Here is a 12,365-nt window from a genome sequence, read left to right on the forward strand (position 1 = left end):
GGTCAGCGCGCTAGGACAAACAGCCAGACAGCAATATGGTTAAATATGGCTGCGTCCATCGACTGCCCGAAAAGCCATGCTTTTATAGCAGACAGACGAGGGCGTTTAAAACCATACACACCAATTGGAGGAAAGCTACCGCAATAACAACCCCTGGTCAAAGACCCCCCTTGAAAGCCGCGAGCTACTCATTCTTTTCCTAGATGTGTCCTTGGTCCTCATGCTGTTTCTCCCTCCACAGCTGCTGCTCTGTGAAGCCCTTCTCTTGATGCATGGCTGCTGCTCTGTAAAATTCTTCTGGTATTACAACGGCCCCCCAGATTCCCACCCCACCAGTAGCAGAGTACAGACATTTCATTGCCCACCCCAAAAAGGTCCCACCGCCAATTCCCACGAATTCCCACCCCAAACTCCCGCCCCCCAACCACTCCCCCACCCCAAAAATTCCCCACCCCTGATTCCCACCCACCAGCCACCCCCAATTCCCACCCTGATATTGGCCACCCCAAGAATTCCCACCCCTTCCCCCCCCAACCATTTCCCACCCCCCACCCAGCATTTCCCAGCCCGGAGCTTTGACAGTGCAACACTTTGTCGGTCCATCAGCTTCAGAGCCCCGCAGTGCCCCAGTCCAAGATGCCATTTTGCGGACAGCCCAGTTTGGGAGGGGTAGGGCTGGGGCTGGTGCTGGTGCCCCTGGAACACTGCCGCTGCTCTCTGGGTGTGGTGGGGGCCGGCCAGGAGCCCAGGGCTACAGGGAAGTGCCTTGGTCGGCTACGGCCACGTCTCCTGCTCCACCAAGTGGGCCGGTTTCCTGGTCCGCTCCTGCTGGAGCCGCTGTTGGGGTGTGATGGGCACCGAGTCCTCCTGCTGGCCGCCGTGCTGACATAGGAAGCTCCGCCTGGCGCCGGTGTTTGTGGCCTGGAACATGCTGGCAGCGCGGTGGCTTCCTGGTTGTGGCGGGGACACTGGCTGCCAGTGTGCTGCTTGTGCCCGCTGCTCTGGCCTCTTGTGGTGGTGCAGGTGGGTGCTGGGCACTTGGCCGGCTGGCTGCTGTCCCCGTGCTGCTTGTCTGCCATTTGGCAGGAGATGCAGCCGGGTGGCAGTCAAAGGCGGCTGAGCAGCACCCGGGGCTGCCTCCGCCGTGCCTCCTCCATCAGGTGTGCAGTGCAGGGCGACGGAGGTGCGGGGGCAGCCAGGGGGGTGGGCAGTGCCAGGCGGGTGAGAAGCACTCGGGGCTGCCTTCGCCGTGCCTCCTCCATGAGCTGTCCAGTTTGCATCAGAGGAGGCACAGGGTGCTTGGCCGGCTGGCTTCTGTTCCCGTGCTGCTTGTCCTTGTCTGCCAGCTGGCAGGAGATGCACCCGGGTGGCAGTGCCAGGCGTCTGAGATGCACCCGGGGCTGCCTCCGCCGCGCCTCTTCCATCAGATGTGCGGTGCGGGGCGACGGAGGTGCGGGGGCAGCCAGGGGGGTCGGCTCAGGCAGCTCAGGGGATGCTGGCTGCTGCCAGAGCGGGTTTGCGAGGAGCCCTGATTCAGGATTGGGCTCTTTGCTGAGCTCCCTGCTGGCCCCCGGGGAATCAGGGTGCTCTGTGTTGTTCTCATTCTCTTTGGTCCCCTCTCTTGTAACTGCAGGCAGGCCCTGGTTGTGCTGGGGGACCTCCAGAGCACTCGTCGCTTCTGAAAAAGCAAGAGCATCCCCCAGAGCAGAAGGATGATGGCAGCCTTCCCACACCTGCTGGGTGCAGACAGCCACCTGTCAATCACCTCTGTAAGCCACAAACTCACCAAGAATGCAGGTGAGGAAACTGTCCATTTCCATGTCGTCCTCACGTCTGTTGCTGCTGGGTGTCTCTTCTGGAAAAGGAAGGAAGAAAATCCCCAGTGGGGCAGTGCCAGCTTTCCCACTTGGCCACTCGGTGCAGACACCCCCTCAGCAGCTCTGCTGCCCCCAAACTCACCCTGGCTGATCCATGTCAGCAGCTGGTCAAAGTCTGCGCTGTCGTCCAGGATGGCCGTCTCGGATGTGACTTCTGGGGAAGGAAGAAAATCCATTGCCCAGTGGGGCAATGCTGGCAGCTCTCCCACAGCTGGGAGCACTGGGTACCACCAAGCCTGGCCAGCTCTGATGCCAACAAACTCACCGTGGTCGATCCATGCCAGCAGATGATCCATGTCTGCTGTGTCCTGCAGGGTGCCTGTGCTTGTTGTCCCTGCTGGAAAAGCCAGAAGATCCCCAGTGGGGCAATGCCAGCAGCTTTCCCACAGCCAGCCGCCCGCTATGCAGCCCCTGAACTCACGGCCTGATTGCGTCGTGGCAGTGCTGCAGGTGAGCAGAGCCGTGTCAGGATGGGGGCAGCCATGGGTGGGCGCTGGGTGCCCCTGGTCCTCCATGAGCAGCACGGCATCTTGCAAGGGCTCCATGGGTGGCTCCCAGCTGGCGGGCAGGGTGCAGGGCACGGGGAGCACGTGCTGCTGCAGTGCCGGTACCTGCAAAAGAAGTGGCGGGGGGCCGGGGCGGCCGGGGGCCTGCGGCAGGCAGGTGCCTGCGGGCTGTGAGGGCTGTGCATGGGGCACGGCCCCAGGCCACAGCCCCATGCGCTGCTGGGGCAGCAGCGTCCCTGCCAGCAGGGGATGTCCCCAGCAGTGAGCAGGGGCAGCGGGGGGAGCCATCGGTGGGTGCAGCCCCCCAGGCAGCAGCTGCAGCAGCGGTGAGTGCAGCCCCGCAGTTGGGGGCAGCCCCCCAGGTGGGAGCTGCTGTGCTGCCTGTCCCCAGACACCTGGTACCCCAGGCCAGACAGAGGCCTGAGGCACCAGGTGGGTGGCACTGGGGACAGGGAGGGGTTGGGGTGGTACCGGCATCGGTCCGCGGATGGTGGGCTGCATCCAGGCGGTGTCCGGTGGCGGCACAGTGGCTTGAAATAAAGTGGCTTCAGGCGTCACAGGCACCGTCAGCGCTCCTCGAGTGATTCTCTCTGTGGGGAAAGGCCATAAGGGGCACTGGGCTGAGATCTGGGCTGCTGGGCTGCTGGGCTGAGATGTGGCTCACAAGGGTGGCATGTGGGGCTTCAGCTGGGATCTGGGGCTTCAGCTGGGGCCAGCTGAAGCACGGGAGCAGGGGGAGCCTGCTGCCTTACCTGCCATGACAGCTGGAGAGTGGCAGTTAGGGGAGCCCCTCCCCCAACGGGGCTTCTGTGACCGTTGGGCTCAGCCCCTTTCCCCCAGGCTTGCCATGGTTCCATTTGTCAGACCCAAACATCCTTCCCGTCCCATCTCTAACCTGAGAGCGTGGGCCTTTTCTCCTGGCTTCCAACGTATCTTGGGGCAGAACACACAGCACTGTCTTTGCTGCTCTTCCCTCTTGGCTGCTTCCCTTTCCTCATCCACCATCCACCCTTCAGCTCTTCTCCCTGACTCTTCTCCTCTCCTCTTCAGCTCTTCTGCTCTTTTTCTTTCCTTGGATTCTCACTCCTCTCGTGCACGTCTACTCCTCTTCTGCTTTTCTTTCTTACCCGCATCCTCTCCCGTTCTTCTCATCTGCTCTTCCCACTTCACTCCATCCTCTTTGCACCTCTCATGCTCTACTGTTCTTCTCTTCCCACCACTCTCTGCTCTTCTGCTCCAGGCTGCGTTTCCTTCTCTGCTCTTCTGCCCTCTCTTCCTCCCTTCTGCTCTTTTTCTCTTCTGCACTTCTCACTGACCGCTGTCCTCTCTTCCCGTCTTCCGTCCTTCTGCCATGCAGCCATTCACTCTTCTCCTCTTCAGCTCCTCTCCACTTGTGCCTTTCTGCCTTACCTCTATCTGCTCATCTCCCTTTCTGCTCTTCTCCTCGTCTGCACGTCTTCCTTACCTACACCCTCTCCTTTTTGTTCTGCTCTTCTCCTCTTCTGCTCATCTCCTCTTCCTGTTGTTTTGCTGCCTTGCCTGCCTCCGCTCCTTTCCTGTGTTGCCCCTTTTGTCCGCTGCTTTTCTTTCTTACCTGCATCCTTTCTCATTCCTCTCTTCTGCTCTTCTTTAGTTCTGTCTTACCTGTATCCGCTCTTCCCGTCTGCTGCTCTTCTCCTGCTCTGCTCAGTGTCCAATGCCTGCACCGCAGCTCTATGTCAGAATTACTTTTGGGGTGGAGAAAGATACTCATATATTTGTGTGTGATTTTATATGATTGAACAGGAAATGGAACTAGTTAAAGACATCTGTATTGAAGGACATGTTCTCAACATGACCAGTACTTCTCTAAGAACCAAAATGATGGAAAATATGAGCTAAGCTTTTAGTGTTTGCTGGAAGTGCTTCTGGAGTGAGGCAGTCAAGTCTGCAGCTCACAAAAGGTTGTCATAGCACTTGGCACACTGTACCTCATCCTAAATCCAGCTTGCTATCTACTGCGACTGAAACTTCTGAAGTGGAATGGAGATTGCTGCAGGATGGGGAATAAAAATCTGCTGGTCTTGCTGCTGCCAGTATATATGTACAGACTTTAGACTGCTGGGATATAGTGATTGCTGTCCTGTTTATCTGACTTGTGAAGTTTTACATCCTAAATATATTTTGCTGATCATTTCATTCACGTTAGTGAACAGTATAAATTAACATTCTTTGCACTAGAAGATTATGTTATGTGGGGTAAGTTTTCTCCATTCAGAAAGAGATGATAATTTTCATGTTGCTGCAACAGTTAAGTTTTGGCATAGAGGTTAAGGGCTCTGTAGAGCGTAAATCTCAAGCAGATACCATACCTGGTGTTCTCAAGTGACTGTACATTTTTATTTTCTAAGTTTGGTCATGACCCTAATACAGAGTTCACTACTGGAAATGAAGACATACATGTCTCATGACAGGAAAAATCAAACAAATAAACAACAACAAAATAACCCCACAGCAACAAGAACAAAACCATTAAGCTTACAAGATTCTTTTTAATGGAAATGAAGTAACAGGTTGGAGAAATCTGTTTGTTCGTCCTGAATCAGGAACAGCAGGGGGCAGATAGAAGTAGTTCCTACTTCCAGCAGCTCAACTGCAGCAGGAAAAGCTGGGAATGCAGAAGGAGTGAGAAGATCCAAACAACAGGACAGCATTTTAATATGAGTTTTTCCTGGTGAGTGTTGAGCGTTTCTGAACATTGTTCTTAATGTGATATTAAGTTAAAAGATCATAAAATCACAGAACAGTTTGGGTTGGAAGGAACCTTAGAGATCATCTTATTTCAACGCACCCTGCTGTGGACAAGGACACCCCCCACTAGACCAGGTTGCTCAAAGCACTATCCAGCCTGGCCTTGAACATTTTGTCATGGTTTAATAATTTTGTAATTTTTGCTATCAGTATTCCACATCATAACATCATATAAAGCATGAATAATTTTACTGAATCTGCAACTTATCAGAAGAAGACTACATCTCCCAGGGAACAACACGATAGGTCACGGGACCTGGACTCTATATTAACTCTGTCGCAGAACAGACTGACGTCTTTCGAGTTCTGGCGTTCAGGGGAGTGTGTGGGAGCCTTCAGCCGTTCGCCTAGATTCACAGTAGGCCTCTCGGTTACGGGACTCATTCTCTCTCCTATTTTGCTTGATTCGTTAGCTCAATTTTCAATTATATTGTATTATATTGTGTTATCCTGTATTTCGATATAGTATTTAGTAAATAAGTGTGCCTCCTTAGATCGTTGCCGCTGTTTTCTTTTCCTAATTAATTTTTTTCCTTTCGGCCTAGGGCCCCTCTGGGGCCCACGGCCCCCTGTCACGGGCGCAGGTGGATTTTTAGTTCGAACCGTGACAGATTTTGGTGGAGAATGCGGGCAAATTGAGTTGCTGTTTTTTCTGTGTTTTCTTCTGTTGCTCTTTTAGCTTTTAACAGAGCTACGAGTTTTTTTCCCTGTTAAGGAGCTATCTCGTGTTTGCGATTCTGCACCTGCGAGCTTGACCTTGAAAGTCCAGGCGGACTGCCAATACTCCGGTATATTTTATAAACACTGCTGAGCTTTGTTTTCTTTTACTTTTTTCTCTCTATTGGAGGGAAAAAAAAAAATGTTTTCTCTACTAAATTTGTTTTACCAGGGACTGTGTGCCATTGGTTCCTTTTTTGAGACGCTCCGAACATATTGGGCCATGTTTAAGCTAGCCACTTTTTCTTATGGAGCTATACAATTGTATAATGGATTGAAAGCATGGTTAGCAATGCTCACTTCGTATCTGTATACAGCTCCAGAGGGAGCAACTAATGCAACTAATTATACAGAAATGGTGATTTTTAAGCGTGCTCCTCTTTCTTTCTATGAATCCTTTATGCAGTTTTTGAATGATCAGTGGGCCACACTCTTAATCTCCCTGATCTTACTGTTGATTATTGTAATAATCTCACTCAGTATCTGGATTTATAACATCCGGAGGAAGTCTTCCCTAGAACCAGAGAATACTGAGTGGCAGGGAATTGAAGAGATTCTCAAAGGACAGACATCTTCAGTGTTATGGAGCTTCACTCCTGAACACTTGAAGAATCCTGAGAGTTTGATTGCATATTTGAGGCAGGAATGTTGTGGCTCAGGCAGATCTCAGGAGGCACAAATGATTTTGGGCCTAGCTAATGCTTATTGGGCCTTAGTCAATACCATTCCTGAGAGGGAAGTTTTTGAAGCTGAGAGAGAGAGTCTCAGGGCCGAGAAGGAGAGTCTTAGAGCTGAGGCAGAAAAACTTTGGGCTGAGAAGGTAGAGAGAGAAAAAGCTTTTGAAGCTGAGAGAAAAGATCTCCTGTACCAACGAGACTCAATCTGGTACGAGAAAGAGAGTCTTAGAGCTGACGCAGAAAAACTTTGGGATGAGAAGGTAGAGAGAGAAAAAGTTTTTGAAGCTGAGAGAAAAGATCTCCTGTACCAACGAGACTCAATCTGGTACGAGAAAGAGAATCTTAGAGCTGACGCAGGAAAACTTTGGGATGAGAAAAGGTCCCTGCAATCCCAACTCAACACTCTCCAGTCCGAGCACAGCGCCCTCCGGTCCGAGCACGACACTCTCCAGTCCGAGCACGGCGCCCTCCAGTCCGAGCATGACACTCTCCAGACTGAGCGCGATGCCCTCCGGTCCGAGCACGACACTCTCCAGTCCGAGCACAGCGCCCTCCGGTCCGAGCACGACACTCTCCAGTCCGAGCACGGTGCCCTCCGGTCCAAGTACAACACTCTCCAGACTGAGCGTGATGCCCTCCGGACCGAGCACAATGCCCTCCAGACCGAGCACAACACTCTCCAGTCCAAGTATGACGCCGTCCAGTCTGAGTGCGGCACCCTTCAGGCCAAGCATGATGCCTTCCAATCCAACTGTGATGCCCTCCAGTCCGAGCACAACACTCTTCAGTCTGTGCATAATGCCCTCCGGTCCGAGCATAACGCTCTTCAGACTGAGCACAATGCCCTTCGGACCGAGCACAACACTCTTCAGTCCGAGCATAACACTCTTCAGACCGAGCACAATGCCCTCCAGACCAAGCTCAACACTCTCCAGACTGAGCGCGATGCCCTTCGGACCGAGCACAACACTCTTCAGTCCGAGCATAACACTCTTCAGACCGAGCACAATGCCCTCCAGACCAAGCTCAACACTCTCCAGACTGAGCGCGATGCCCTCCGGTCCGAGCATGACACTCTCCAGACTGAGCGCGATGCCCTCCGGTCCGAGCACGACACTCTCCAGTCTGAACACAAAGACCTCCAGTCCAGGTACGACAATCTCCGGGCAGCGCGCAGCGCCCTCCTGTGTAAGCACAACGCTCTCCAGTCTGAGCACGACGCCCTCCAGTCTAGTTATAACGTCCTCAGGGCAGAATGCGACACCCTCAAGTCTGAACCGTATGTACTCCAACTTAACCAACCACCGGGGGCACCAGATACAATGTTGGTTGCCCCTGTAAGAGGGCGAAAAACAAAACGAGTTTCAACTCAGATAGAGAAAATGCAGAAGGAGTTAGAAGAGCGGAGGGAGTTAGGAGAGCAGGACTCAGGAGAGCAGGGGGACTCAGGAGAGCAGGGGGACTCGGGAGGTCAGGGGGACTCAGGAGAGCAGGAGGAGTCAGAAGACCAGAGGAAGTCGGCGGAGCAGAGGTTGTTAGAGCAGTATAAGAAGATGTTAGAGGAGGAGAAGAAGTCAGAGGAGCAGAGAAAGTTAGGAGAGAGAAAGTTAGGAGAGAGGAAGAAGGAGGAAGGTCGCCTGGAGGAAATAACACAAGCGTCAGAGTCAGGGTCAGAGTCAGACGAGGAGCCAAAAGCTAAATTTTCTTTACGAGAATTTCTCGAGTCCAAACTTATAGATGGGGCAGCCTCATCAACACAGCTGCCAACATCAACACCTGGGACTCTTGATAGAGCAAAAGGTGAGCAAAGTATTACGACCATTATTGATCGATCTTTTAAACTGAGTGAAATTCGAGATCTGAGAAAGGATTTCACACGTCAGCCAAAAGAAAATATGGTCACTTGGTTACTTCGCTGCTGGGACAATGGTGCCAACAGTGCGTGGCTCGATGGCAGTGAAGCTCGCCAACTGGGTAGCATTTCCAGGGACTCACGTGTGGACAGAGGTATAGGCACATGCCAAAGTCGGTCCTACACCCTCTGGAAGCGGATGTTGATAGCGGTAAGAGATAGATTCCCCTTTAAACGGGACTTGGAGCCTGAGAAAAAGAAATGGACTGATATGGAGAAAGGTATCCAATTTTTGAGAGAAAGGGCTCTGGTGGAAATGCTCTACAGCCCCCAGTTCAATCGTAACAATCCAAACCAATTACATGATCCTGAAGCAGTCCACGTTCCACGACAAATGTGGCGTGACTTTACAAAGGCAGCTCCAGAAAAGCATGCCAGTGCACTTGCATTGGTATATGGCAAAGGGGAAAGAAAGCCCCCTGTAAATGAGCTAATTAGCAGACTTCAGGAGCTTGAATTATTTATAAGCGCTACAGAAGTTAAGCTTTATACTTCAGCCATTGTCCAAATGGGAAAAAAAATAGTGGAAAGGTTAGACAAAGTGGAGGAAACACAAAGTGATATTATTGACAAATTGGCTAATGTGCCTGATGTAGATGAATCCACGGTGGTACCAGATGATGGAAACCAGGATTTCCACGATCGCCTATTGAGAGAGCTAAACAACATGAGTTCCTCTCGACCTGTATCATCGAAAATCTCAACCATAAAAAAGAGACGTCCTCGTATTCAAGCAAATGACAACGATAAGTCACCTCGAATCAACAATGAGACTACACGTCTTGCCTTGTTGCTTTTCCTCTGTAGTCATGGGGAGGACATGAAGAAGTGGTGTAATTCATCCACTTCTGCACTTCAGGCACGAGTGAAAGAATTACAAGGTGAAACAACTACCAAGGTGAACTCTTCCAAGAAGGGGAGAGTTCCAGTTGCTGCAAGTCAACGAGGTAAACAATAGAGGGGCCCTGCCCCCAGCCAGGGGGGGGAAAGGGACAACAGAGTATACTGGACTGTGTGGATTAAGTGGCCTGGCACATCTCAACCACAGAAATATAAAGCCTTGGTGGACACTGGTGCACAATGCACCCTAATGCCCTCAAGTCACCAAGGGACACAACCAATATATATCCATGGAGTGACTGGGGGTTCCCAAGAATTGACTATGTTGGAGGCCGAAATAAGCCTCACTGGTAAAAACTGGCAGAGACACCCTATTGTGACTGGTCCAGAGGCTCCATGTATACTGGGAATCGATTACCTTAGGATGGGATATTTCAAGGATCCCAAGGGGTATCGATGGGCCTTTGGGATAGCTGCTGTAAACACAAATGGTGTTAAGCAGCTGTCAACTTTACCTGGTCTGTCAGATGATCCTTCTGTTGTGGGGTTGCTCCAGGTAAAAGACCAAGAGGTACCAATTGCCACCAAAGTGGTTCACAGACGGCAGTACCGCACCAATAGGGACTCATTGCTCCCCATTCACAAGCTAATTCGCCAATTAGAAAATCAGGGAGTGATTAGCAAAACGCACTCGCCTTTTAACAGCCCCATATGGCCAGTGCGTAAAACCAGTGGGGAATGGAGGCTGACGGTAGATTACCGTGGCCTGAATGAAGTTACACCTCCATTAAGTGCTGCTGTACCAGACATGCTAGAACTCCAGTATGAACTGGAGTCAAAAGAAGCTAGGTGGTATGCCACCATTGATATTGCTAATGCCTTCTTTTCCATCCCATTGGCTGCAAAATGTAGGCCACAGTTTGCTTTTACCTGGAGAGGTATTCAGTATACCTGGAACCGTTTACCCCAGGGGTGGAAGCACAGCCCAACAATTTGCCATGGATTGATCCAAGCTGTTTTGGAACAAGGTAATGCTCCTGAGCACTTGCAGTGTATTGATGACATTGTGGTGTGGGGCCATACAGCAGCAGAGGTTTCCAAGAAAGGGAAACAGATAATCCAAATTCTTTTGAAAGCTGGTTTTGCCATTAAGCGCAGCAAGGTGAAGGGGCCTGCCCAGGAAATCCAGTTCTTAGGCATAAAATGGCAAGATGGACGTCGTCACATCCCAGCAGATGTGATTGACAAAATCACTGCTATGTCTCCGCCCACAAATAAAACAGAGACCCAATCTTTTCTGGGAGTAGTGGGCTTTTGGAGAATGCATGTCCCAAACTACAGCCACATAGTGAGCCCTCTCTATCAGGTAACACGGAAGAAGAATAATTTCTCATGGGGTCCTGAGCAGCAGCAGGCTTTTGAGCAGATAAAACAAGAAATAGCCCGTGCCGTGGCCTTGGGGCCAGTACGGACGGGACAGGATGTGAAGAACATCCTCTACACTGCTGCTGGAGAGAAAGGTCCCACCTGGAGTTTGTGGCAAAGAGCCTCAGGAGAGACCCGAGGCCGACCCCTAGGATTTTGGAGTCGAGCATATAAAGGGTCTGAGGAGCGCTACACTCCAACTGAGAAGGAGATCTTAGCCGTGTATGAGGGGGTTCGGGCTGCTTCTGAAGTAGTTGGGACAGAGGTTCAGCTTCTTCTAGCACCTCGCTTGCCAGTAATAAACTGGATGTTTAAAGGACAGGTTCCCTCCACCCATCATGCTACTGATGCCACTTGGAGTAAGTGGATTTCATTAATTACTCAACGAGCTCGAATGGGAAAACTCAGCCGTCCTGGAATTCTAGAAGTGATCATGGACTGGCCTGAGAGTAAAAAAATTGAAACACCACCTACAGAAGAGGTATCACGTGCTAAAGAGGCACCACCATACAATGAGCTACCAGAAAACGAAAAGAAATTTGCCCTATTCACAGACGGATCATGTCGTATTGTAGGGAAGCATCGCAGATGGAAAGCTGCTGTATGGAGCCCCACACGACAAGTTGCAGAGGCCACCGAAGGTAAAGGAGAATCAAGTCAATTCGCAGAGGTAAAGGCTGTTCAGCTGGCTTTAGATGTGGCTGAACGGGAGAGGTGGCCAATGCTTCATCTTTATACTGATTCATGGATGGTGGCAAATGCCTTATGGGGGTGGTTGCAACAGTGGGAAGATGATAATTGGCAACGAAAGGGTAAACCTGTTTGGGCTGCTGAACTGTGGAAAGACATTGCTGCCCGAATAAGGAACATTGTTGTAAAGGTGCGCCATGTAGATGCTCATGTGCCTAAAAGTAAGGCTACTGAAGAACATAAAAATAACCATCAGGTTGATCGAGCTGCCAAAATTGAGGTGGCTCAAATAGACTTGGACTGGCAGAACAAGGGTGAATTATTCCTAGCTCGGTGGGCCCATGAGACTTCAGGTCATCAAGGAAGGGATGCAACATATAAGTGGGCCAGAGACCGAGGGGTGGACTTAACTATGGACGCTATTGCTCAAGTTATTCATGATTGTGAAACATGCGCCATAATTAAACAAGCCAAGAGGATGAAACCTATTTGGGGGGAAGGGCGATGGCAAAAGTATAAATATGGAGAGGCATGGCAGGTTGATTATATCACCTTGCCACGATCTCGCAATGGTAAGCGTTATGTACTCACCATGGTGGAGGCAACCACTGGGTGGCTCGAAACATACGCAGTACCCCATGCTACCGCCCGAAACACCATATTAGGGTTGGAAAAGCAAATCCTGTGGCGGCATGGCACTCCGGAAAGAATTGAATCAGATAATGGGACCCATTTTAAAAATTCCCTTGTAACCACTTGGGCCAAAAATCATGGCATCGAGTGGATTTACCATATTCCCTATCATGCACCAGCTTCTGGTAAGATTGAACGATTCAATGGGTTATTGAAAACTATGTTGAAAGCAATGGGTGGCGGAACGTATAAAAATTGGGAGAACCATTTAGCAGAAGCCACCTGGTTGGTCAACACT

At 51.1% G+C, this 12,365-nt stretch overlaps 2 protein-coding genes across 3 annotated transcripts; one reads left to right on the forward strand and one right to left on the reverse strand.

The window, feature by feature from the left end:
- Nucleotides 1-595: 595 nt before the first annotated feature.
- Nucleotides 596-4,401, reverse strand: LOC146753085 (uncharacterized). Of its 2 annotated transcripts, XM_085531193.1 has the most exons (5): nucleotides 2,299-4,401; nucleotides 2,143-2,214; nucleotides 1,960-2,031; nucleotides 1,787-1,855; nucleotides 596-1,678 (listed from the first exon to the last, which is right to left on the reverse strand). In XM_085531193.1, exons 1-5 carry the CDS (start codon nucleotides 2,882-2,884, stop codon nucleotides 1,107-1,109), a joined length of 1,371 nt encoding a protein of 456 aa, XP_085387319.1. In that variant the 5' UTR covers nucleotides 2,885-4,401; the 3' UTR covers nucleotides 596-1,106. The 2 variants fall into 2 exon arrangements, with proteins under 2 accessions (XP_085387319.1, XP_085387317.1); XM_085531191.1 differs by having other exon boundaries at nucleotides 1,960-2,214.
- An 881-nt stretch (nucleotides 4,402-5,282) lies between these two features.
- Nucleotides 5,283-9,207, forward strand: LOC146753086 (uncharacterized). The gene is made up of 2 exons (XM_085531194.1): nucleotides 5,283-7,717; nucleotides 9,076-9,207. The coding sequence occupies exons 1-2, from the start codon at nucleotides 6,033-6,035 to the stop codon at nucleotides 9,077-9,079; spliced, it is 1,689 nt and encodes a 562-aa protein (XP_085387320.1). The 5' UTR covers nucleotides 5,283-6,032; the 3' UTR covers nucleotides 9,080-9,207.
- Nucleotides 9,208-12,365: the final 3,158 nt, after the last annotated feature.

Source organism: Coturnix japonica, unplaced genomic scaffold (genome assembly GCF_054131305.1).
Source record: "Coturnix japonica strain WE unplaced genomic scaffold, WE-NBRP24 Scf040, whole genome shotgun sequence".
Lineage (NCBI taxonomy): Eukaryota > Metazoa > Chordata > Aves > Galliformes > Phasianidae > Coturnix > Coturnix japonica.

Excerpts from the sequence above, each read along its gene's own strand:
- LOC146753086 (XM_085531194.1), top strand. The coding sequence starts at position 6,033 with ATGTTTTCTCTACTAAATTTGTTTTACCAGGGACTGTGTGCCATTGGT.
- LOC146753085 (XM_085531191.1), bottom strand. The coding sequence starts at position 2,884 with ATGCAGCCCACCATCCGCGGACCGATGCCGGTACCACCCCAACCCCTC. Across the intron at positions 2,215-2,298 it reads TGCCACGACGCAATCAGGCC|CAGGGACAACAAGCACAGGC; the intron begins GTGAGTTCAGGG and ends TGGCTTTTCCAG. Across the intron at positions 1,679-1,786 it reads TTTCCTCACCTGCATTCTTG|AAGCGACGAGTGCTCTGGAG; the intron begins GTGAGTTTGTGG and ends TTGCTTTTTCAG.